At 40.2% G+C, this 27,520-nt stretch overlaps 1 protein-coding gene across 1 annotated transcript in view; it reads left to right on the forward strand.

Annotated features, from left to right (window-relative positions):
• Nucleotides 1-27,520, forward strand: part of DNAH14 (dynein axonemal heavy chain 14) — a 204,829-nt gene that overhangs the window by 147,068 nt on the left and 30,241 nt on the right. The window contains 14 exon segments of the mRNA XM_067463629.1: nucleotides 1,224-1,405; nucleotides 3,265-3,373; nucleotides 4,889-5,014; nucleotides 5,377-5,471; nucleotides 8,484-8,643; nucleotides 15,340-15,471; nucleotides 17,186-17,281; nucleotides 19,043-19,183; nucleotides 23,089-23,304; nucleotides 23,528-23,758; nucleotides 24,565-24,686; nucleotides 25,252-25,496; nucleotides 26,322-26,794; nucleotides 26,797-27,037. Of these exon segments, the coding sequence (XP_067319730.1) occupies nucleotides 1,224-1,405; nucleotides 3,265-3,373; nucleotides 4,889-5,014; nucleotides 5,377-5,471; nucleotides 8,484-8,643; nucleotides 15,340-15,471; nucleotides 17,186-17,281; nucleotides 19,043-19,183; nucleotides 23,089-23,304; nucleotides 23,528-23,758; nucleotides 24,565-24,686; nucleotides 25,252-25,496; nucleotides 26,322-26,794; nucleotides 26,797-27,037 (2,569 nt within the window).

Consider the following 27,520-nt stretch of genomic DNA (forward strand, 5'->3'; position numbering starts at 1 on the left):
GGCCATTTCTTTGGGATGGAGTTTGGGGTTTTACAATTATTCCAGCCTCACATAAAGGAGTGGTCCCCTGGCTTTTGGCCTCTTAAGGCTCCGTTATGTCTCCAGTGCTATTTAACAGCTACATAAAATTTCTGGGAGAGGTTACCCATTTTTTTGGGGGGATCAGATAAGCTGTCATCAGATCCCATCTGATCTTGGAAGGCAAATAGAGTCAGCCCTGTTTAGTACTTTGATAGGAGACTGCCAATAAATATCAGGCATCTTTGCTATATTTCAGGGAAAGGAAATGTAAAAAAAAAACCCCTCTGCAAATTCCTTGCCTAAGAAAACCTTATGAAATCCATAAGGTCTCTATAGGTCTCCATAGGTCTATAGGCTATGTGAAGATACTTACATATATGCTGCTGATACCTGGCTTTATCCCTCCTTACTATCTAATTCCAAGGAAGTTCATTTGGTGTTAAATCAGTGTATATTAAAGGAGGGCAAATAACTGAAACTTAATTCACCTCTGATCAGGATTCAGTTTGTTTTGGATGAAACTTAACTCCTCCTGAAATCTCAAGTTTATAGTTTTGGGATACTCGGCTCATAGAGGCCCAGGTTTTAGTAGTTGCCAGGAGTGTGCCAGTTGCTTCTATTCTTAGAGTTCTGGTCATTGTAACACATGGCTTGATGGAATCCCATTTGGATTACTCTGTATGGACTGCCTTTGAAAACTGTTCAGAAACCACTGCATGTCCAAAACACTGAAGTGAGATTGTTGACCAGAACTAATTACAGGGAATATATAACACCCTTATTGAAGAGCTTCACTGGGTATCAACATAACTCAAATTGCTGCTTGTGTGTTAAAGCTCATACAGATTGAGTCAAGACTACCGCCTCCTAATATGAGCCTGCCTGAGTTTTGAGATGCTTGGCGGAGGGCTGTCTTTTGGTCCCAGCACTTTCACAGTCATATTTCGTAAAGAATGGGGAAAACTTTCTTGGCTGAGGTTCTAGTTTGTGGAATTCCCGACCAAGTTTGCCTTATGCCTGCTCTCTTTTTATTTTTATGTTCACCCAGGGCTTGGATTCCTAACTAGCTATAGATAGCAACTTCTAGAATAACAGTTGTAGATAAGTGCAGAGAACTACTGCAAATACCAGAAACAAAATGCTCTTAAACAGAAATGCAAAATACACAAATGCAATCCTTTCAATGTCACATTTATTCCCAGAATTTCAGAAATGTGCTTGTTGATGTGTGTGTTTACATTCATAAAAATGTATCTGTGATCATTGAGAAGTATTTGAAAGAAACTAAAAGACACTACTACGTCACTCCCAATAGTTACCTGCAATTCATAAAAACCTTTTCAACTATATTGCAGTCAATAAAAGAAAAAATTGTGAAGGACAGGTAAGAATGATATTTATTACTTTTCAATTATTTTAATATTCCATTACTTTAGAAAAATATTTACATTTCATGTGTAATTGTATGCAAAGATAGTTCTTTGTTATCTCCATGGCTCACACATATGGTTGCTATGTTTTGCATAAAAACTATTGAAGAATTCTATAGCTAAGCAATTCCATTTTTGATGGTAACCCCAACTTTTCTCTAATGAACATGCATAGGTGTTCCCTCTCTTTTTTCCTCAGTTTCCATTTTTTACAGTGTACAGAAGGTTGTAGCAAAATACATGGAACAAAGATAGCCATAACACACAGATGTTTATGAATTCACAGATGACAATTTAAAAAACCATTTTCAGATAAGCAACCTGTTATTTTGTGATCCCTGTCGCTCACACGTACGTCTCACCTATGGCCCTTCCACACAGTCCTATATCCCAGAATATCAAGGCAGAAATCCCACATTATCAGAGTGTGGATTCAGATAACCCAGTTCAAAGCAGATATTCTGGGATATAAGGCTGTGTGGTACGGCCCCTAGTATTCTGGTGGTTGTAGGAAGATATTGCAAGCAGAAAAAATTACTGCATTTACATATGTTGTGACATCTAGGTTATAGTGTTGGACAAAATACATAGGTTGCTTCCTTGCTGCCTATTTACATATGTCCAGGAAAGGCATATCAGTGATAAAAGTTCGGGGTCAAGTGCCCCCCAACTTGGCTGTATCATTGTTGCTACTCACTCAGAAATCTGCTGATTTCTACTGATGCCTACAGAACACTTTGGACTCACTGAGAGAAAGCTTTACTTACAATATTCTCGATAATAGTGCTTCAGATAGTAATGAAAATCTATATTACAGTGACAATCATGCCATCGTAGTTGGTCATAAACTTAGATTATAGTTATATTGATGTATTTTTCCTTACTGATATTATTCAATTACACTTTGCTGTATAGACCTTGATAGCTTTTGCCACCTCTCTCCTCAAAATTAATGCCAATATTAATATTATTGGAAGTATTAATTTATGGCATCTTCTCTCGTTTCATGTTGGATTGTCTCATCCTAGGATTTTCAACTTTGAAAGCTTCAGGAGTGTTTTACCATTGCCTTCTTCTGTGCCATATTAACAAAGATAAACCATTCATGAAGCTGTCTGCCAGGAGCACTGATACTTCTAACATAACCTAACATAACCTATTGTCTCAAAGCAGTGTGCAATCCAACCACCATTAATTGTTGTTTGGATAGGTACTGCTAATCAAAGTAGTCAACACTTATATAATGCAACTCATGTTTTGAAAACAGAAAAAGTAGTTTCTTCTTGGCATTGCTAAGTATATTATTATCTTGTATAGGGTACTTCCGATGTTACTTTCATTTTTTTTTTCATTTGTTAGATTCATTGTTCTCTACTGCCTGAAATCATTATCTTAGTAGAACTTTTGTCCAGTGTTACAAGAGAAGAAACAGAGATGGATACATATATTTTCTCACACCAATATTTTTGTTTTATCACATGGGGAAATATGTCTCTTGTTTCAAATCCTTGGAGGGGTTTTTTTAAAATCAATGTTCATAAATGCAAGGTTACTAAGGGATAACTTGTCTGTAACCCTGTGAAAAGCAAATTTATGTAACTACTTTTGAGATCAGTGTTGACTGTTCATCTACCTGATATAATTTTGTGATTGTCATAAATCCCTAAAAAGAATAGACATCTTGATCTGTTGCAACAAAAACAGAGGAAGGTGTTTTATTTAAAAGGTTGAAATTCAAGTTATACAGTAGATATTTTTTGTCAGTTCTAACTTTCTGATTTGTACTATAACTACTTTTATCATTTTTTAAAAGAACCTGCTATTATTCTGGTCTGACCAAAATTCTGGAAGCAACCTCACATATTACAGACATGCAAGAGGAATTGTTTACTCTTGGTCCTCAAATAGAAAAAAAATCACAGGTATATTGTAAATAATTTACCAAAAAAAGTTTTTTTGTACAAAATGATACATTTTTAAAAGCATATTCATGTGCAGAAAAGAAGTTTATTGCACAGAAAATAAGGTGGTACACATGCTGGTAACTTCAAAGTTAGATTACTGCAATGAGCTGTGCATTGGGCTAACTCTGTACCAAGTTTGGGAACTTTGCTCTGTCTTTAGAAGTCACAGTTGATACAGCTCCAGTGGATGTAACCATAGCACCTGTTTGTCCTGTGTTGATGGATACCTGTCAATTTGTGCAGTCTGAGGATGTGGACAGGATTCTTGGAGAGAGCCACCACATGTGCTCTAGACCCTTGCCCTTCCTGGCTCATAAAACAGACCAGAGGGATACTGATGGAGTGAGTCAGGAAAGTGATTAATACTTCCCTACATTAGGGCACAGTCCCCACAGGCTTCAAGAAGGCTGTGGTAAGACCACATCTTTAAAAACCTTCCTTAGACCCCTCTGTACTGGACAACTACAGACAGTCTCCAATCTCCCATTTTTTAGGCAAGGTTCTGGAGCGTGTGGTGGCTTTGCAACTCCAAGGGTTCCTGGATGAAACAGATTATCTAGATCCATTTCAGTCTGGTTTCAGGCCTGGTTATGGGAAAGACAGCTTTGGTCACCTTGGTGGATGACCTACGCGGAGAACTAGATAGATGAAGTGTGTTCCTGTTGGTTCTCCTGGACCTTTCAGTGGCTTTTGATACCATTGACCATGGTCTACTTCTGGGTTGCCTTTCTGGGATAGGGCTTGGAGATACCGTTCTTCAGTGACTCTGTTCCTTCCTAGGAGGACATTCTCAGAAGGTGGTGGGGGGGGGGGGAATTCTGTTTGACTCCTTGACCATTGGCCTGTGGGTCCTTCAAGGCTCTCAGAAAGATGGGATATAAATAAAGATAATAATAAGGAAACGAATAATAACCTTAGTCAGTTCAAAAAATGACAACCAGATTGGTAATGGGTATATCTATGAGTGAGCATATTACACTTATACTAAAATCACTCTACTCGTTGCCAATTAGTTTCCAGGCAAAGTATTACTTTTAAAGCCTTTTACTATAACCTTTAAAGCCCTGTATAGTTTGGGTCAAGATTACCTGCTGGATTGCCTTCTTCCATATAATATGCCCCTTAGTAAACTTAGGTCATCTCAGGGCTTTTTACTTCAACCTAGCTGGCAACCATCACCCAGGGGTCTTTTCACTGGCCACCCCTAAACTGTGAAATGAACTTTAGAATTGTTATGGCCCCTCCCTAACCTGCAAATCCTAAGATTCCACAGGATGTTGCTACTGCAGTTAGCATGAAATAATTGTGTTACAACAATGGAAAATTATAGGATTCTTCCAGGAGAGGAGGCTGTAACAGATCTGTTGATATTAATAATACACTGAAGGCAAGTTTACTATTGACATAAATGAAGCAGCATTACATAAGCATTTGAAGGGTTTGGCAGTAATATATGTGTGAATATTTCCCCAGGAAATACAGGAACTTGTGGAAAAGCTTCACAAAGATTCAGGAATGGTAGAACAAGTTCGAACTATTGTAAAACAGGATGAGGAAAACATGGCTGCAGAAACACGTATTGTTGAAGAGTATGCCCAGGTACAGCATGTTTCCATTTTCCCATTTTATTTGCAGGATAGTGGATATTTGCTGCTTCTTGACAAATATTGCAAGCTGATTGACAACTGTGTCAGTCCTACTGGGTAGAAGATGAGTATTTCATATAAAATAACTGATACAGAATGTGGGAGCCAATACCATTTCTGATAGCATCATAAATGGAATGCAGTTTCCATGAAGAAGAGGATGTGTTATTTGATTACAGGTACTTGAAAGTAAAGAAAATAAAAACCAATCATATCCTTTCCTAGCAATCTATACAAAGCAGTGGGAAGTAAGAGGGCTATTATAGAGATAATATCCCAAAACTGGCTTGACTTTTGTATTTATAATTCATATAGCAAGCAACAGAAGAGCTCAATGCTGTATTGCCTTCCCTGGATAAAGCCCTTAATGCTCTTGATGCGCTTGACAAAGGCCATATTGCAGAAATTAGGTAAGAATATTGCTGCTACGTGAACTTTAATTCAAACCCACCTCATCACTCTATTCCTTTTTCATTATGATTTAGCAGCACGAATAGTACTGTAATAATGTAGATATTTTAGACAATTATTTTAAATAATTTAGGAGGAAAAGAAGGCAAGGATGTTTTCACCAAAACATAATATGGTTGGATTCTGTAAGCAGGACCATAGACACATCTACACTAGCCACTTCAGTATGTTCCACATTGTAGTAGCAGAAATTTATTTCTCTGTGCAGATTATTAAATTGATGATTCTATGGAATTGGTTCAAGGCTCAGATGGTGACTGCATACCCTGCAGAAACTGGCCTCAGATTAGTTTCAGAGTCCTTAATATGCATGGCTTGATATCCACAGACACCCAATATGCACAATTGTGCATATTGGGTGTCTGTGCAGGGATTCCATTCTGAACAACTTATTTTGCTCTGTGATATGTTTACATTGGAACACACTGATGCTCAACTTGCTTTTTCCTCTGACTTTGCTTAAGTCATTTTAATGGGGTTAAAATGCACTGCGTAATGTTTTCACAGCATTGCATTGTTTGAAGCTGAATGCAAGCTACATTATGCAGTCAGCGTAGATTAGGAACTCCCCTTTGCAGGAATGGGCCATGGCAGACTGGTTGAATGGCTGAAGAGGGGACATCCCAACACAGATGCCAGTAGTGGAAGTCCCTATTACAATATTCACGGGGAGCATATAAGCATTACCTAACAGAGTTTGAGAAATAGGTCAGTCTTTATTTGGCAGCTTCCATACAACTGAAAATCTAGAGAGAGAAAGAGGCTGTCATGTTCCAGGACTCTCTCTCAATAATGAGGGTAGAGTTTAACCCCCCCCCCCCCCAAAAAAAACCCAGGATATGCCAAAACCTATTTTTCTTAGGCAAAGAACTAAAACATAAAGTAATTCCAAGGACTGACTAACAGAACAGAAATATAGCACATGGTTGAAGTAATTCCAACAAAGTCACATGTTCCAAAGGTAGAAACTGTAGTCAGTATTCCAAAAACAAGACAGAGAAGCTAGGTTAACTTAAGTTCATAGTCCAAAGGCACAAACTAGAATTCAAGTCCAATAAGTCAAGCCAGGAAGTCAGTTAAGAGTTCAGGTTCAAGGTGTCCATGAATAACAAGATATAAAGCAGGATTTAGCCAAGTTCAAGACAGGATCACAGCAACAAGGTCTGGGTATTGAGATTCAACCTAGGGTTAACAGCCAAGACACAGGTCCCATGGTTCTGTGTTACTGCTAGCCAAAAGAATTTCTTCTAGACTTATTTCGGTGCAGAAATTCTCAGCTGCTGCTTATTTCAGCAGGCCCTCGCTGATAATCCCAAAGCCTGTAAATTAAACATTACTCAGGATGGGAAGACTCAGATAAACTGCTTCCAAGCACTCAGCAGCAGCTGAGCTAAGCCAACCAAAGTGCTGATCAGGACAGAGGCAACCTATTAGGTTTATGTTTTATTTACAGAGGCAACCTATTAGGTTTATTTTTTATTTAAAAATCTGGTTTTTTAACAAATAACACTTTCAGACAAGGGATTTTTCTTGTGGAAGCCATATTAATTTGTGGCACACAACATTCATGAGTCATATTTAGACTTTGCTAGTTCTATGATGATTGTGCAGTAATTGAGACTACTTGTAACCCTTTCCTAAGTTTTAAGGGACAGTTCAAATGATAATTTCCTTAGGATTGTTGTCCAAACATATAACATCTGGACATAACACCATTTATAGTTAAGTTGTATATACTTCACCTGTTTTCACTAAATTCTAATTTCCTTCTAATCCACTGGGTTATGCATTATTTTCTTGCCAGTCTAGGACAACCTAATGGATATGTCTTTCACTAATACTAATGCAATTCAACCATGTGCACTGAATTGCCATTGCTTCCATATTGTCCTGTTTTGCTCTTAAAAACAGCCTCAATACAAAATTGAAAGTAAAAGAAAAATGCTTTACTCCAGCAAACAAAATAAGCAAATGCAATTGAAAAAGAAAACAAGGAAATCTTACTACAGACACCAATGAAAGCCTTTTGCAAAGTCCCAGCAAAATCAGCAAACAATATAGGCACAGATCACGGAGTCACAAAGCAGGTTCCGACAGTAACAGAGTTGTTAGCAGCAAAAAGCTAAGTTCTCCTGCTTCTGATTTTTATACCCCATGCAGGAGGGCTTAGGGCGTCACCCAATTAGCTCATCAATTTTTGAGCAGCTAATCGAGCTGACCGCCGCCTGTTCTCTGACTCCCTCCGTCTTTCTACAAAAGTAGGCACCTGCAAAACCTCATTGTCGGATTCTTCTTCCTCTCCCTCCAAGACCTGAGCACCTCCCTGCTCCCCTTCCTCTTCTGACGATGAGGAATCCTCAACATATATACTGTATATACTCGAGTATAAGCCAAGTATTTCAGCCCTTTTTTTTAGGCTGAAAGAGCCCCCCTCGGCTTATACTCGAGTCAAAGTTATTTATTATTTTACCCTGTTATATTATCATCATTATTACATTTATTATTTTATTCTATTATTACCGTTATTATTACATTTCCATTATTTACTCTATTATTATTATTACATTTATTATTTTACTCTATTATTATTATTAGAAGGATATGTAAGCACATTTATATTGAAGAAAGTTAGAACAATGGTTTAATCAGAGTTGGACAGTCTTATCTTAAATTATAATTTTACATAAATATTCAAAAACATTTAATCTACTGATGCCTCAATTAATGTATTTTATTGGTATCTATTTTTATTTTGAAATTTACCTGTAGCTGCTCCATTTCCCACCCTCGGCTTATCATTTTGTGGTAAAATTAGGTGTCTCGGCTTATATTAAGGTTGACTTATACTCGAGTATATACGGTAATCTGGGAGGAAACGTTTACATAACTGGATTTTGATAAAATCATATGGGTTTTATTTGGCAAATGTTATACACTTTTATTTTGTACAGAGTGTACACTCATCCTCCCCCACTTGTATTAACGGTTATGAATGCAGTTTGTATTCTTCTTCAAAAGAAACCTAACTGGTCATCAGCAAAATTATTACTCGCAGACCCTGGATTCCTTAAGAGGTTGGTTACTCTTGACAAAGATAATCTACCAGAAAAGGTAATCTAAAAGTGCATTTTTAGTAGAGTAAGAATATTCTAGTTCTACCTGCCTAGTTTAGAACAGAAAACTAATTTATAATTCAGTTATAAAATGTGTGTCTCTGTGTGTATTGTTATTTCCTTAACTAAATTTCAGTATGTGTTTTTTGTTTTGCTCTGCTCTACTTGAGAAAAGTACAATGAAGGCAGTTTCATTCATCTTATGGCAACATTTCTTTCACAGAAACACTCATTCTTTTCCAAATTCTCAATATTTTCCCATCAATTTTATTATTTTTTTCTTAGCTGTATTATTTATTTATTTATTTATTTACTATTCTTGTATACCGCTGTATCTCAAGCCCGAGGGCGACTCACAGCGGTTTCCAGAAAGTAAACAACAGGGACAGTAAAAACAGCAGTAATCAATATATCATAACAGTTAAAACTACACAATTCCATTTCTAGCAATAAACACATCAATACACAATTATCACAAAAAACCCACCCCGGTCATCCAAACGTGATCCAATTTCGTCGTCCATTGTTCCTTTCCTATGTTCAATTACCAGAGAATGTATTGAATTACTCAAAAGCCTGCACAAACATCCAGGTCTTCAACTTTCTACGGAATGTCATTAGAGATGGTGCCAGCCTAACATCTACGGGAAGGGCGTTCCACAGCCGAGGAGCCACCACCGAGAAGGCCCTATCTCTCGTCCCCGCCAACCGCGCTTGAGAGGCCGGCGGGACCGAGAGCAGGGCCTCCCCGGAAGATCTCAAAGTTCGGGTGGGTTCATAGGCCGAGATGCAGTCAGATAGGTATCTTGGGCCGGAACCGTTTAGGGCTTTATAGGCCAGTACCAACACCTTGAATTGGGCCCGGTAGCAAATCGGCAGCCAGTGGAGCTGGTGCAACAGGGGGGTTGTATGCTCCCTGTGCTCTGCTCCCGTTAGAATCATGGCTGCCGTGCGTTGGACTAGTTGCAGCTTCCGGGCCGTCTTCAGGGGCAGCCCCACGTAGAGAGCGTTGCAGTAGTCTAGGCGGGATGTGACAAGAGCGTGTACCACCGTGGCCAAGTCAGACTTCCCAAGATACGGGCGCAGCTGGCGCACGAGCCTGAGCTGTGCAAATGCTCCCCTGGTCACCACCGAGACCTGGGGCTCCAGGCTCAGCGGCGAATCCAGGGTCACACCCAAGCTGCGAACCTGTGTCTTCAGAGGGAGTGCGACCCCATCCAACACAAGCTGTAACCCTATACCCTGTTCGGCCTTGCGACTGACCAGGAGTACCTCTGTCTTGTCTGGATTCAACTTCAATTTGTTCGCCCTCATCCAGACTGTCACAGCAGCCAGGCACCGGTTCAGGACTTCAACAGCCTCCTTAGTAGAGGGTGGAAAGGAGTGACAGAGTTGGACATCATCTGCGTACAGATGACACCGTACCCCGAAACTCCGGATGATCTCACCCAGCGGCTTCATGTAGATGTTAAACAGCATGGGAGACAGGATAGAACCCTGAGGAACCCCACAAGACAAAGGTTGTGGGGAAGAACAGGTGTCCCCCAATAACACCTTCTGGGAGCGACCCTCCAGAAATGACCGGAGCCACTGTAAAACAGTGCCTCCGAGGCCCATTTCCGCAAGGCGCCCCAGAAGGATACCGTGGTCGACGGTATCGAAGGCCGCTGAGAGGTCCAGAAGCACCAACAGGGACAGACTCCCCCTGTCGAGCTCCCGGCACAGATCATCCACTAAGGCGACCAAGACTGTCTCTGTTCCATGCCCCGGTCTGAAACCCGACTGTGCCGGGTCCAGATAATCCGTGTCTCTCAAGAATACCTGGAGTTGTGAGGCCACCATGCTTTCCAGGACTTTGCCCAAAAAGGGAAGATTGGAAACAGGCTGAAAGTTGTCGAATTTGGTGGGGTCTAGTGATGGTTTCTTCAACAGCGGTTTTATTATAGCTTGCTTTAAGCTCGCTGGAATTCTGCCTTCCCGAAGGAAGGCGTTAACCACCACCGTTACCCACTCAGCCAATCCCCCTCTGGCCTCTTTTAGAAGCCAGGATGGGCAGGGGTCTAGGATGGACGTGGTCGGCCTCATTCCTCCAAGTATCTTGTCCACATCCTCGGGCTTCACCAATTGAAATGAATCCATCAAAATAGGACAAGCAGGTGCTCTCGTTACATCCACAGAGACTGCATTTAACATGGTGTCCAGACTAGAACGGATCAAAGCGACTTTGTCTGCAAAGAACCGAGCAAAAGCTTCACAGCGAGAGATCGAGTTCTCAGGGACCCCACCTTGAGTGGTGGGGCTCAAAAGACCTCTGACAATCCGAAACAACTCAGCCGGACGGTTCTTTGCAGACGCAATAGTGGCCGCAAAGAAAGCCTTCTTTGCGGCTTTTATTGCCGCGGCATATGCCCTCAGAAAGGACACAAACTGTGTTCGATTTGGCTCGCTCGGGTCCGAACGCCACACACTCTCTAGTTCCCTCTTCCTTCGCTTCATCACTGCCAGCTCCTCGGTGAACCAAGGTGCTGGTTTAGCTCGGCTACTTGAGAGGGGACGTTCCGGAGCGATCGTGTCAATTGCCCTGGTCATCTCCCCATTCCAGAGAGCAACCAGGGCGTCGACAGGATCACCTACCGAGGCGGCGGGAAACTCCCCAAGAGCCGTCAGGAATCCATCCGGATCCATAAGCCTCCTGGGACGGACCATCCTAATGGGTCCTCCACCTCTGCAGAGGTTAGGGGGTGCAGTGAGCCTAAATCTGACCAGGTAGTGGTCGGTCCATGGCAACGGAGAGATGGTCAACTCCTCAACCCCGCCACCTTCCTCCCATCCCTGGCAGAAAACTAAGTCCAATGTGTGTCCTGCACAGTGAGTGGGGCCAGTTACTTGTTGGGACAGCCCCATGGTTGCCATGGCAGACATGAAGTCCTGAGCCGCTCCTGAAAGGGCCGTCTCGGCGTGGACATTGAAGTCCCCCAGCACAAGGAGCTGCTGGGACTCCAATGCCAGGCTCGAGACCACCCCCGCTAGCTCAGGTAGGGAGACTGTAGTGCAGCAAGGTGGACGGTACACTAACAGAATCCCTATTCTGTCCCGGTCACCCACTCTCAGGTGGACGCATTCAAAATTTGTAGTCTGCGGGATGGGGCCCCTGGTCAGAGGGATGGAATCTCTATAGACCACTGCAACCCCGCCTCCCCGCCCTCCGGATCTTGGCTGGTGCTGCACGGAGAAACCTGGCGGGCAGAGCTGGGTGAGATTCACACCCCCAGCCTCGTCCAACCAGGTCTCCGTGATGCACGCCAGATCTGCCCGCTCATCCAGAATTAGGTCTTGGATGAAGGTGGTTTTTCCGTTGAAAGATCTGGCGTTCAACAGCACCACCTTCAAACCGGAGGGACCGCCAACCTGGTTACACCAATTTACCATATAAGGAGACCGGTTTGGAATTACTAATGTTGGTGCACGATCCCTAGGCCGAATTATTGGTCTCCTTGTTCCGCATCTCCCCTTTCCCACCACCACTTCTATGGGGGCCCCTCGGCTAGTGGAACACCCTCCCCCCTCCATGCCACATTCCGTCACAGTGCGCTCCGCTTGCACTTCATAATTAGTTGTTTGATTTGTTAAGATCTTAAGTTGGTTCGCATTTCCACTCCCTTTGTTCCCCCCCCCCCCGCCCCATTGTTTCCCACAGTCTCCAGCCCGCTACGTCCCTTTTCCCCTCCACCAATAATTAACAGTACCGATAGTATATACCAAAGAATGGTGGAACACATGGGTACAGTTGCACACTTACTAGCGCTACAAGTTCTTAAAGTGCGATGTGCAAAGTGCTGTTGGTATCTGGTCAAAACCTGTTAAAGTGCAGCATGGAGGTAAAGTGCTAAGTGCTAAGATGGATCAATAGCAGCATACAGGTCTGGGATTAGCAGCTCTAGGGATGGGGCGGTTGGCAAAGTGCTATTCAGCAAGCTTATAGTCTGTTAAAGTGCGGCAAATAGTGCAAAAATCATACAGTTGTTAATAAGGAACAATGGACATTGGATGTGCGTCAAAGGGTGGTTGGTGTTAATCTTCCGGGCTCTAAGTTAACGGCCGCGATGGTAGGCGGCTCGCGCCTGATGGCGGACGGCCCACCCCTCCCCCTCACAAGGATGACAATGCTCGGCCGAGAGTCTTAAAAATCAACACAAGGATATAAGAGTCTCAATAATCAGTCAGCACCGGCCTGTTATAGGTAGTCTTCCAAGGCAACTTGCCGGCCCAGGAAGCTGGAGAATGCAGTCAGTCAGCCAGATGATAATAATTCAGCTCGGTCAACACAAATTCGGTCAGCACAAACAGTCAGCCAGATAGTTCAACACAAACTCGGTCAGCACAGTCAATCAGCCAGATGGTGACAACACAACTCAGTCAACACAGGGCCGACTCAAGCCAGAGCCCATGAGGGCCGAACTGAACCAGCAGGGGCCGGTACGGTGGAAGGCTGGTCCTTTCTCGAACCACGAGCGCTGCAGGACCCCCGGAGGACGGGGGGTCACGAAGGGCGGCGGGACGCCGGGAGATGTCGGGGCCGCAGCCGCGGGCGCCTCGCCGTAGTCGGCCGCGGGGCAGGCCGAGCCGCACACTAGGCTTCGGCTGTGATGCGTGGAAGGATCGTGGCCCACCTCCCCTGGAGGACCAGGCGCGGCCGCGCGGAGCAGGAACGCCGAGGCCGCAGGCAGCCCAGCGCAGCGGGATGCCAGAACGCTGAGTCCCGCTGAGTAACGCTGAGTCCCGCCGGCCGCTGAGCAGCAAATGGCGCCCACGATGCCGGCCCGAGTAGAGCTCTCCTCCAAGCGGCGCGACCGAACCAGGCGCGGCCGCAGGAACGCCGAGGCTGCAGGCAGGCCGCAGGCAGCCCAGCGCAGCGGGATGCCAGCCAGCCATGGACCGCCAGCCCCAGCGCCAGGCAGCAGCGCTGCGGGCAAGCAGCGAGGCAGCGAGAGAGCCGAACAGCAGGGCACCGCCGCAGAACGCCGAGTCACACAGGCCGCTGAAGCCGCAATGGCGCCCACGATGCCGGCCCGAGCAGCACAGAGCTCACTTCCCAAGCGACAGGACGGGCGACAGGCAAGAGCAACGTGAGATTCGTAAGTCCGTTTGGGGGGAGGGGGTTTCAGGCAGTCCGGCAGCCACAGTTTGGTTGGATTTTGAGGGAACGCTCCGTTTGGGCCTGGATGGCAAAGGCCTCAGTGTTCTACCTCTCCGCCTCTTCCTTCTTCTAACTCTCTCCCTCTTTGTATATCCGCCAAAAAAAAGGCCCCCAGAGGGTTCCTTCAAACCCCCGGGTGCCAAGGTGACGGTTGGTGGTCGAGGGGGGGGGGTTGGATGAGGGGGATTAGACTCAGATTAGGTTTTTCTCACCGGACCGCTCTGGGATCAGCTGTTAGCTCCCCGCCATCTTACCGTGTGTTATTATTATTGTTTCCCAGATTTCCTCCTTCATTTCCTTCTTTTATAATTTAATATTAATGATTTTTAAATTCTATTTTAGTATTGATCACTGTTGTAAGGCAAGTAGACACCATAAAATAAGATTCAACACCAAGCACCTTTTCATGAATATAGATATAGATATATCTATATTCAGATATATAATCTATTTTAATTAGTTAGTTATAATCTATTTTAATTAGTTAGTTGTACTGTTGTATAGTTGTATAATCTATTTTAATTAGTTAGTTGTACTGTGTTCAGTTTTCAGTGCAGCACAATATATTATTTTTATTAATTAATTTCTTGTTGGTACTGATGTTTTTACTCTGTTGTTTATAATGTGTTAAACAGTACACGAATAGTATCGTTGTAATGGAATGTAACTGTTTAGAGAATTGTTTAGGACTGAACAGTGGTCGAGAATATTCCTTAATTAAATCAGCTTTGAGGGTTTTAAAAATCACTGATCTCAATTCTTCTAAACCACATATGGAATGGGTTCCCTCTCTCACTCAGCTTTTATTTGTCCCCATACACACTCAGAGTTTCTTCCTACTCCTTGTATACTTAAAATCACATTTTTATTAACAATTTATAACCAAACAGAATTTATTAGTCTCTTACAATCTGGTAAAAAAATTGTTCTAAAATTTTCCTAAAATGTTCCAGATGTTCTTATGTTAGCTTAAAGTTACACTGTGGTCTTGATAGTAATAGGCATTGATACTAGTTAAATACAAAATTGCATGTGTTGTCATAGAAACTTGATACCTTAATTTTATTTCATTGTTTAATGCATTTTTAAGTGTATGTATTGCATGCATATAATATTCTTATGCAGGGCTCCTAGTATAACCCCCCCCCCCCCGCCCCGCCCCAAAGAGCTGATCATCCACACTTTACTTACTGAAGAGTAAATAATACTATTGTTCTTAGAAGGAATGAAATCTACACCTCCAAAATACTCAAGCCCACACTCACTATGCTTTCTAGAAAATAAATTCTGTTTTACTTGGAATCACTCACACCTATGCAGACATGCTTAAGATTGCCCTACAAGCAAATTGGATGAATTCCAGCATATTTTTAATGCTGCCTTAGAACACCACTATAAAGTGGTGTTCAGAACACTACAAATAAAGTTTCTTTTTTCATTCACCAATGGATATAGTTTTTGTCATTTGTTTTAATAATACATTTCTGTTATTTTTAGGTGTTCGTGCAGTTAAAACAATTTGTGAAGTCACCAGACTTCAGCCCAGTAAAAGTGGGACTTGTGTCTGTTGCCTGTTGCTCCATCTGTCAATGGATTTTAGCTTTGGATCATTATCATAATGTTCAAAAGGTAGGTTTACACATGATTTTAATTTTTTTTAGAAAACATTGGTCTCAAAATGGAAGCTTTAAAGCAAAAATTTTAAAGCAAAGGCCCAGCGTACCTGTCCGAACGTATCTCCTTCTACGTCCCACCTCGGAATCTAAGATCTGCTGAGGGGGCCCTGCTCTCGGCCCCACCTTTATCACAAGCGAGACTGGTGGGGACGAGGGACAGAGCCTTTTCGGTGGTGGCCCCTCGCCTGTGGAATGCGCTCCCCGGGGAAATTAGGACATCAACATCTCCTTCAGAAGAAAGCTAAAGACCTGGATGTGGGACCAGGCCTTGGGGTAAGCTGGCAGATGGACAAGGATAACCAATAATGACCAGAGCAGGAAAGGACAATGACAATGCAAAATGGTTTACGGACTTGGATTTGGTGAACATTGACCACTAGATGTTTTTATTGATGCTAGTATACTGTTGATTGTTTTAATTAGTTATAACTGTGATAGTATATGGTAATCTGTGTATTGTATATTGTATTGTATTTTGTAACTGTTAGGCATCGAATTGTGCCTTTTGTAAGCCGCCCTGAGTCCCCCCTAGGGGGACTCCCTGGGGGTTGAGAAGGGCGGGGTAGAAGCACCCCAAATAAAATAAATAAATAAATAAGATTTGTGCTTGTTCTAAATTATTCTAGAATATATGCTCATTTTTGCAAATGTATTTAAGATAAACGCATTGCAGCGATTGAAAAAGAAGTATGCTGTATTCTTCGTGACATTTATTTTTTGTTATGGGGAACACTAACCAATTTTCTACATGTGGAAATTTACATGCTCTTTACAAATGTACAGGAATATAGGAATGGGGCAAGAGCAGCTGGCAATATGGGAGTCCCCATTCAGTTGTATGCCTGCCTTTACGGTTGAGAGGGCCTATCCTGAGCCCCATTTTTTTCAGCTGCTTACTGGTTGTTTATTAGACCGAGAGCATTTCAGATTTTGAAACACCTGTATTTGCATATATGTGCCTAATGAGATCTCAAGGAGATGGGATTAAATTCAATAATATGTTTATAATGCATGCATATATATATATATATATATATATATATATATATATATATATATATGAAATTCATTTATATTTCATATATACCTTATAAAGATAGCATCAGGGTAATTTTATGCACAGTCTTTAAAAATAGTTTTGCACATGAAACAAACTTTGCATACATTGAATCATCAGAAAGCAAAAGTATCACTATCTTAGCCATCCATGCGGGCATTTTGAATTTTAGAGTATTTGGATTTTTGAAATTCCAGATAAGGGATAGCCAACCTATATTGTTTCGTTCCCTCTAAATTGTTTTGTTTTTTTTGTCCAAATCGCAGACTTAATTTAATAGAAAATAGATTATTTAAGGACTATTTGCTTTCTCCATACTTCCTTTTAATCCTTTCCCCTTTGAAATTGTATCTTTTTCGCTTTAAACATGCAGGAATGAACTTTAACAAATTGTTTGCAATTTTTTTTTGGTGGTACAGTACAATTAAAATAGTATTAAAAATAGTTACTGTGCAGTACTGATACCATGTTTGTTAGGGATTTTGTGTATACATACCCTCTACATATGTATGTGACTGTTTCTTTATGACATACAACCTGTCTTTTTCCAAGGAGCTGCATATTGCAATTTTTCCTTCTTCATGCTAACTTGCATACCTTCTTATCTAAGTTTGTAGGTCCAAAACAAGCAAAGGTAGCAGAAGCAGAGGAACTACTAAAACGTGCATATGAAAAACTGGCTGAAAAACAAAGAAGTTTAGCCTTGGTAAAATAATTCTGTTTAGTGCGTGACATTGTGTTTGTGTTCTTTATTGTATTCATCTACATTTGAGATAAGAAGAGAAACTAGTGTAAAATGTTCTTTCCTCTCAATATTTTCCTCATGATGTGTCGTTAAAATGGTCTGGGTAGGTCTGCCACAAGAGAAAGGTCTTCACTTGTGTCTCAAAATAAAACCTCACATCTTCTAGATCAGGTCTTCTTAAATTTTTCCACTCGGGACCCAATAATTTTTTGCATAACCTCAGGTATATAGATATATAAAACATATATAAAAATCAAACACTTGCAGATAACAAATCAGCATTTGCAAAGCTTGCTAAACAGACTGATTTTCCTTTTTTTGAAGTACAGACAATCCCCAGGTTACAAACATCTGACTTACAAACAACTCATAGTTAAGAATGGAGGTGACACAATATGAAGTGAGAGAAATCTACCTCTAAGATGGGAAATTTAATCCTGAAAGAGTTATCATGGGGAAATAATGTCTCAACTCAAATTTTATCACCAATCCGTTTTTCCACAACAAGCCATTTTTTTTCAAAAACCAATTATCACAAGGACAGAAAATGAAGTTAAATATTCTGAAGAGAGGCACAGACAAAAACACAAACTTCACAGAGGTGTTACCTCTTCCTTATGCTATCAAAAACTAAACAATATATATTTTGGCTGGAGTTACACTTTTAAAAAGTCCCTTTTCTGATGTACATACAAATTCAACTTAAGAACAAACTTATGGAACTTGTCATGTTCATAACTTGGGGACTGCTTGAACAGCTGAAATATATTATGCAGAGTCTACTGTAAATGCTGTATAACAGTCTGAAGCACCCACTAGGTGATGTTGAGAAAAAAAATTCAAGGCCTCAACATTGAGAGGGAACCCCATTTGAGATCGGGATCTATAATTTAAGAAACAGTGTTTCTTCGTGACAGTGTTCTAAATCACAGATAGTAGCACACCTATTTAAGTTCCTTTACACGATTTCATCTAATTGTTTCTTCTGAGATTTTTTCTCACAGCTCTAGATAAAATAAGATATTTTTCCAGCAGTCTGCCAGAACTGCATTAAGATAAGCTATAGACTCTTCATTTTCTTAATCAGTTGTCAAATGTTTTTTTGAACAAATTGGCTTATATTTTCCTATCACTCATGCACCTTACTATGGTAGTTTTCCATAGTTCTTTCATAGTTCTTGCCTCAGTGCTTATTCCTTGTTATGAAAAAAAGTCTCAATGCTTCTTTCTGTTAAAAAAAAACACCTCTCATCATCTATCTAAACAATATTTTAATCTCAATGTGGTTAAATTTCAGTTGAAATCCATATGTTGCTCCAGAATAATTGGTATTGCATATGGCTGTGCACATGTTTATAGAATGGAATCATAGAATTTGAATGATCTCATCACCTGTCTATTGCAGAAATCAGTTTTGATCTTCTTTCATCCAATTTTTCTGTATATGTCTTTTGAGGCAGACTTCTCACCCAATTCTTTTCACATGGCTCTTGAAAGTTCTGAATGTTGATTTGTTTAACTGTACAGGACAATGCTTAAAGAACAACAGTTGCATTAAGTACCAATTCCTTGTATGGACTTAGAGAATGCATATAACATGAAAAAAGTACTTATGGAGCCTCATATAAGCTATTCTAAAGTTTTTAAAGAAGGAATGAATTATAATTTGATGATGCTACAATTTACCTTTTAATCTAAAGTTTTAAATGTATAACTTTTCAGATTGAACAACATCAGCTAAATTTAGAAGCAAAGTATGCAGAAGGTATTGCTGAACAAGAAAGCTTAGCAGCTCGAAAAGATCAAACAACTTGCCGTTTGTACAGTGCTTCTGTGTTAAGTACGGCTTTGAAAGATGAGACGGTATTGCCTTTTTCGTTCTGTAACACTTCTGCCTCATTAGAGTTAAACTTCATTTTGTAAGCTTGTTGGATTGCCTTTTCTGCTAAGGGTATTTTCTATGTATAACATGTCTTCCTTTCATGTGTTAAAGCAGTGATTTGTAATTTTATTTATTTATTTATTTATTTATATCCCGCTTTTCTCTCATGGCTGGGATTCAAAGCAGTGTATAATGATTAAATATGTGTGGTTTTTCAGCTGTGGTTTATTCACTTTCTGTGACCATCAGAACATTAATTCTGGGTAAATACAATGCAGTTAATTAAGTTATAACTTGCTGTGATGTAAAAGTAGCAATCTAATGCAGTGTTTTGCCATGTTGTGAAAATCCCTTCTTCCAACACATTTTCTTGTTCTACTCAATAGATGGGTAGATTATTTACTAAGTGGCTACTTGCACATCATGACAATATACTGCCTAGCAAGTAAAACCTGTATTTGCCTTTAGTCCAGCATCAAATAGGTCCACCATAATTTAAGTGTTATTTTTATAAAATTATATTTTCTGGGAAAATTTGACAGGGGGAAAATTCAGGGATATCTGCATATTCTCAAGTAATTTCTGAGTTATAGTGAACCTAATGTGATGCTATCATTGTGTTTTCTTGGCCAGATTTATTCAGATTTATTCAGATGGGGTTGCCATTGGTTTTCCCAGAGGCTGAGAGTGTCTTGCCCATAGTGACCCAGTCAGTTTCCATGGCTTAGCAAGGATTCCCAATACCATGCTGATCCCAAATACACTTGTTAAAATTTAGGAAACAAATTGCATTACTTTAAAAGGGATCCTTGATATTCTTAACATTAGATTTTAGTCTGGTTTGTCCTCCCATTTCGTGCCAGTTGTTTAGTCTCTTTCTCTGATTTTACCATATTACTCTACCTTCTTCAATATCATTGACTTCATTACATAGGCAGAATTGTCTATTTTCATCACTGATCATCTCTGATATTCTGTTTTCTTTATTCTTTCTTTTATTTATGTGTGATGACACCTATCTGCTCTCTTCAAATGTATACATTTTCTCTTCCCCTCCTTCTCTGCATATTTCCCTCCTCTTTCTCCACTTCTCCCAACTTTTGTTTTATTTATTTATTTATTTATTTACGACATTTATATGCCGCCCTTCTCACCCCAAAGGGGACATAGAGTGGCTTACAAGTTATATGTACATACCATTATACTGCAATATTATTAGTAATATTACATGTAATATGGAATATAAAATTATTATATTGTATTATTGTTAGTATTATATTGTATTACTTTATCATATTATCAATATTTTACCCTCGGTCCACTCATTCTTTCATCTTTATTCTCATCATATCATCTCTTTATCTACTCCTGTTCCCTTTCACTCTGTAGCTTTATTCTCTCATGTATGGTGCATCATTAGATAGCATGCCATGATGGTCTATGTCCAGCTCTTTGATGGATTTTTTTGCTACCCATAGCATAGTTTCCACTATAGAGTGAAACACAGTACAAAGTTGGCAGGGCAGATGAGAAGAAAGATGAGATGTCAAAAGAGAGAAACCAGGGGCGAAGGGATGGGGGAGAAGAAAAGGGGGAACTGTGTCTCCAAACTCAGGTTTATTCTAGCATCTCAGGCAAGAATCCAAAAGTTATAATTTTGCTGAAAACATAGACTCTACTCTCCTTCACACTAGTCTAATCACAAAGTCTTGCTGCTAAGAACTTGCCCAGAAAATGCTGTTAGGGGAGTGGGAGTGGAAGGCTAAGGGCAGTTGGCACAGAGGGGAGGGGGTTCGCTTACAGCTGCCTGCTGGCCTTCACCTTGGAGATGAGGAGGGCAGCTCTTCTTCCTCTACCGCCTCCTCTTCCTCCACCACTGCCCTCAAAGCAAGTTCCCCATCAAGAAGAACAGGGGCAGGAGGAGAATGGAGCAGAGCAGAGCCTGCACAGTATGTCAAATCCTACTCTTGGCATGTAGTTGCCCAGGTCTCTCCTTTCCTTCCCTTCCCTCCCGCTCCTGCTCTTCTTCGAGTAGCAGCCACCCTCGCTCCTTGGGGTCAGTGCACCTTCCTGGAGAGGCTTCACAAGGGGGACTTTGTTTTTGAGGAAGGTGGTGGAGGAGGAAGAGGAGATGAAGGAGCAGCCACTATCCTTGTTACCAGACACAGGCCAGGAAAAGGAGGAGTGCAGCAGCAAGGAGCAACTGAGTCTCATCAGGGTGGAGGCCAAGGCACAGGCCAGAAAAAGACTTTGCCCAGAGCTGGTGCTGAGGCCATGTGTGACCCCCCTTTGAGCACTTCATCCTAAGCTCTACTCTTCCAGGGCACAGGTTCAGCTGACTTCCCCCAGCTGTTTTGGAGGGGAAAACCACCCCCACCCCCTCTGGGTTCCATCTCCTCCGCTCCTGCAAACCTCAGCTGGCTGGTGCTCTCTGGTCATGTGACTCTGATCTCCAGGATTCTTCCACATCCTGCCTCATCTCAGTTATCTGTATCGAGGTGTGGAGCATTCTCTCCAAGGCACCCATTTTTGTCTCCAAGCCTCCTAATCTTGGAGGGTTTCTCTGGCACTGGCAGAAATTGGTACCATCTTCTTTCTCACTGTGACTTCTTTCCCCACCAGGAATTGAGTAGAGCTTAGGAGAAGTCAGGGATCGCCAGTCTTCAGCGGTTTCTCCCAGTCACCTTCCACTGCTGACAGGTCCATCACCAAGGCTCTTGGTGAAGGGAAGACACTTGGGGTTCTATTCCTCATTGCTCTGTTCCCCATTCCTCCTTGACATTGGAGCCAAGGGTTTCTCTCTCCATCCTTATTGTGGGGAAAGTCTTCCATGAGAATTAGCTTAATGTCAGAACCTGCTAGGCCCCAGAGATAAAGTACTGCTCACAGGCACAACCTTTATTTCAACCTTCACAGTAAACAGAGGACACTAATTCTACCAAATCAACAAAACCTCCCCCTTTTATACTCTATTGCTGCTTTGAAGATGGTGGGACTCTAAGAGACAACTTACATTCCCATGCTGCTGGGAAGAACAGTTCCCATAACAAAAGCCAGGGTGCCAGCACTTATCATCCCTATTTTACTATCCCCCACTTTCACTCTCTCTCCCAAAGTTGCAGAATGTCATGGATTCTTCTTTGACTGGAAACAACAGGCAAATACAGGATCCATGACAGATGCTTAATATTGAACCATTTTAAAATTTTATTATTTTAAGATAATAATACAGATTGCTCATGCAGTCATCCAATAGTGTACTTTCATGTTAAGTACCAAACTCTCATTCAGTACACTTTTTATGTGTTGATACTATGTGATAGTTTGTGCCTCATAATAAAGAGCAATTTCCTTTGGCTGGAATCTACAAATGTGATCAACTATCAGTGTGTGGTCAGTCCTCAACCACATGATTTTGCTTTACAAATTCTGTTGATTGGGAATTATATTTTGGTAGTATTCTCTAAGTACTGGTATAATAGCCTTATTTAAATAGAGTTCCCCATCCTCACTGCTGGAACTGCAGTTCATACAATTGGACTCTCAGATTATTTATTTATTTTTGCATTTATATGGTGCTTTTCTATGAACGCACGAAGTGAAGCTAGTCAATAATGTTAATCAATAGTTCCTTCAGGATGGTAGAATTTCCCCTCTGTGAAGCTTTCAGTGAGCTTTCTGACTTTGAGTTCTTCCTACTACGAAGAAACACACGTATTAAGCAATTGTAATAAAGAAGTGGAGGGACAGTCCTAACAGTTGTTCTGAATCCATCCCTTTAGGACTTTGAGACAGGAGCATCTTGGTCTCCTAGCTTGTTCTTAAGTTTTTAAGGCTTAATGTGTGGCTGTAACCATTCCTCTTTTTTGTTCTGTTGATTTTTTAGGAACGCTGGAAGGAATCTGTTAATAACTTTGATCAAAGACTTCAGGGAATCATAGGTGATGCCCTTGTTTCAGCTGCTTGTATTGTCTACAGTGGTGTTTTATCAGCAGGATATCGTCAACAGATAGTGGATGAGTGTCTCAGACTCTGTCATGAAAACAGTATTCCAGTTTCTCCATATTACTCACTAATAAACTGCATGACAGAAAAAAATGAGGTAGTATGCATAGAGTAAAAATGCACAATGTGATTTCAGTAGAAATTAAATTCAAGAACTTTTTAGGAAGTTGATATTTCTTTTTTAGCTGCAAAATTCACAGATGATGCATCAGCAAGTTCATTTGTATTGCATGAATTTTGGGGGATAGTTATACTTTATGTGTTCATGTTGTACACATTCTGACAATGTTATCTAATCAATTAAAAATAATGTTTTGTAGGTCCGTAAGTGGCAAAATGCTGGTTTGCCACTTGATCAGTACTCCACAGAAAATGCTATATTTGTTAAGTATGGACAACGATGGCCTCTGCTAATTGATCCAGAAAGACAAGCTTACAAATGGATACGTCAAATGGCAGGTGGCAAGCTGCAAGAGATTTCTGCTACAGATGCCACTTACTTAAGAAAACTTGAGAATTCTATGCGTATTGGTGAATCAGTCCTGCTGCAGGTAATTCAGCTTCCACTAAGTATTGTCACACAACTAATAATCTTCTTCATAATGGCTGTATACCACATATGAGTTTTCCATTTGAGTAATACATCATGTTCAGCATATCTTCGAGCTAAAAGGCTTTTGTTGAGTCTACCACCCTTAGGTGTGCAAACATCAGCCCACCATGTCTTTTCATGAGGACATTGTGCTACATGAGGAGTTTGGTGTGATTTCTGTCTCGGGAAGAAATTGAGCTGAGCTTGACTTTCCAATTTTTTTTATCCCTGCTCCTTATTTCTTATGTCTTTTTCTTTTCCTCCTTACTGTGTTTTATTTTTCAATTTTGGCTGTATTTCTCATATGCATTGATTATATTTTTAACCTGTTGTCGTTATTCTAGGAAATTCAAGAGTTCCAGCACTTTAAGGCAAATTATATTTATTCGAGGCTTCCAAAAATTGTGGCTATTCTGAAAATAATTTTTGGCCTTTGTGTGATTTTTTTCACAATTGCAGATTGACTATTTGTGTGCTAGAAATGCATACATTGTGTTTATTTTAATGTTACATTTTATTCAGAGGGACAGTTAAGTTTACTTTCTCTTTGCTTTTCTTAGTTTAATGAGAACATTGAAGAGACTATTCATCATTATCAGATTTCCTATCAGCAGTAGAATGAAACAGAAAATATACAGAAGCAGAAAGTACTTTTTCTTAGAAAAGTACTTTCTAAGGAAGAGAGGCACCACTAGAGCTGCCTTTCTTTGGGCAGGATAATGTCCAGTGTAACTGCAGTATTGACCATGATTTTATATTTATTAGGATCTTACTGAAACATTGGATTCAAGTATAAAATCAATCTTAAAAAAAGAGATCTTTAATAAAGGAGGACAAGATTTCATCAGAATCGGCGATTCCGAAATTGAATTCAACAAAAACTTTAGGTAAATGCTCTTACCCATGATATCTGTTGCTTGTGATTTCCCAAAATCCTAAAAGCTAAAAGATCTATTATACAAAGTGACTTTCTCTGTGTTGGAACCTAATCTTGTAAGCCCTTTCTGTTGCAGATCCAGTTGTCTCCTATACTCTTGTTTTTCAGGTATCAACTGACAATGTCCATTGGTCAAGCTTGCAAACTCAGGAAATGTGTAATATACTGTTTTGAGTATTTGTCATTTGTGACCTTACCTGTATGTTTGGTTACCTGCACTCATATGGGAATGAGGAAGATGTAAAGCAATTGAACAACATCAACATACTTTGTTTGGTTCTTATACATAATATTTGAACATGCTTATTTCTTGGATTGGAACATTGAAACCTTGTAGAATTATATTGGAGAAATCACATTTTCATAAAGAGCACTTATATGAAATGGTATTAACTTTTTATTTTATCCATCAGTGTATCAAATTTTTATCCAACAATGTATAATAAAAAATAAACTTCCACATGGACAATGCATGTTGATATGTTGTATCAAGATTCTCCTTTTTGTTCCTTCAGCTTATGCATGACAACACGAAAAGCCAACCCCCATTTTTTGCCAGCAATATGTAATGCTGTCACCATGATCAATTTCACTGTAACATTCCAAGGTTTGCAAGATCAGCTTTTGTCTGCTGTCGTAATTAAGGAAAAACCTGAACTGGAACAAAAACGTTGTGAATTACTAGAAAGTATATCCACAGATCTAGTGACACTTCGTGAACTTGAACAAAAATCACTTAGACTTCTGCAAAAAACAGATGGTAAATAAAAAATTATACAAATGCTTAACTGTCAATAAACAAAATATATAATGGACATTAAATGGCTTCTAACGAAATGATTCTTGAAATTACATGTATAATGTTTATTTTTATACATTGTGGCATTTTCTATATAACCTACAATGCACAGAGCTGTAGATTTGTATGGTAGAAACAGATCCAAATCCATGATCTCCATCACAGGACTAAAACATTGATCTGAGGAAAGATAATTCCCATAGCAATTAAAATCTCCCATATGAACATGCTTGGATATTACATGCATCTGAAGCCCCTGTGAATAGTTAAGTATTTGAATTGTGTCATCTCTACCTCTCTTTTCCAACCAATAGTCCAAAGGAAGTCAAGCAGACATTTCTTAGTGTCTTAATATTGTATGGCTAGTTGGCTACTGTGTGAGAGAGGTTATGTGCATTGGGAAGTTGGCATATGTTGCTGGCAAGAAAGTTGTTCAATGACTTAAAGTTTAGAAACATAATTGCAGGTTTGTGCAAATTGAACTGATTGTTAGCAAGCTTCCTGAATGAGGTACTACTTAAGGGGTCATCATTAAGACTTTCTAGACTGGTATTTCTAGTAATATAGAAATACCAAGAACTAGCAAACCACTTCTGAATATTCCTTGCCTAATAAAACTCTATGAAATTCATGGAGTCACCATAAATGGATAGGTGACTTTAAGACACACACAAAGACGCAGAATCTCCTTAGTAAGTAATTTTTAATATCTGCAGAACAGATATGTAGACAATAATGTGTTTCAGATATTTTCTGTTACAAATATAGATTAACCTTATATTTTAGGGCACCTTTTAGATGATCAAGACCTCATTGACAATTTACAAAGAACGAAAATTACCTCAACAGAGATTTTTGAACGTGTTGAAGCATCAGCAGCAACAGAAGCCACAATAGAAACACTGCGTAAAGGCTATCTTCCTATTGCAAGTCGTGGTGCGGTGCTCTACTTTGTAGTACTGGACCTTTTGCATATCAACTATATGTATCAGTTTTCACTGGAGTGGTTTTGTAAGATCTTTTCAGATTCCATAGATGATGTAGTCAAACAAAAAAGTGAGGTTTCTCTGAGTTCTTCAGCAAGTTCTAGAAGTCTAATCCTAAGAAGGCAGAGCAGACTTTTCACCAAAGACTATGAAGAAAGTGAGACTGACTGTTTAAAAAGACATGTTAATGATATAACTGAGAAGTTAACAAGTAATGTTTATAAGGTCAGTGAATCTGTTAGACAAATTATTTGTTATGGAAAACGCAATTTTATAATGTATTTCTAAAGTATACTGAATTTTTATTCCTTATCCTGCAGACAGTGTCATCAGCTCTGTTCAGTGAAAATCAATTGTGCTTTGCTTTTCTACTGTGCACAGCAATCATGAAAAATAATAGTGAGGAAAATCAGTTTGATAACAATCTTGGATTTATACAAGAAAATGAGTGGAACTTTTTCCTGCACTCTAGCATGATGGCAAATATTATGGACACACAAGACACAGGGAATATTGGTAAAAAAATCTATATTCTAAAAACATATTCTTTTTTTGGATATTTTATGTTAAAATGGTTTTATTCTGCATTGGAAGGCCACCACAAATAATAGACATTTTATATATTTTAAAGATTACAGATAATTTCATTAAAACTACTAATTATTAATTTCATTAAAACAATTACTAATACAATGGCTGTAAAACACTTTAAAAACACACTTTTAAAAAACCAGCATAAGTTTTAAAAGAGAAATAAAATATTCCCATAAAAAGCTTCCATGCTTATGTGTCAAAATCCTGCTGGGGCAAAAATGTCTTTGTATGTCAGTGAAAGGACAGCAGGAAGGGACAGCCTAGTCTCCCATGGAAGGGCATTCCAAAAGTTGGGAGCAGCCCCTGAGAAGGCTCTCTCTTGTGTCTGTGATTGTAGCAGATCCTGAGAAAGACTCCTGAATAGTCTAGTGCTCTGGCAGTTTCTTAGGTAGGGTGGGGATACAG

This window comes from Anolis sagrei, chromosome 1 (genome assembly GCF_037176765.1).
Source record: "Anolis sagrei isolate rAnoSag1 chromosome 1, rAnoSag1.mat, whole genome shotgun sequence".
In the NCBI taxonomy this organism is placed as follows: domain Eukaryota; kingdom Metazoa; phylum Chordata; class Lepidosauria; order Squamata; family Dactyloidae; genus Anolis; species Anolis sagrei.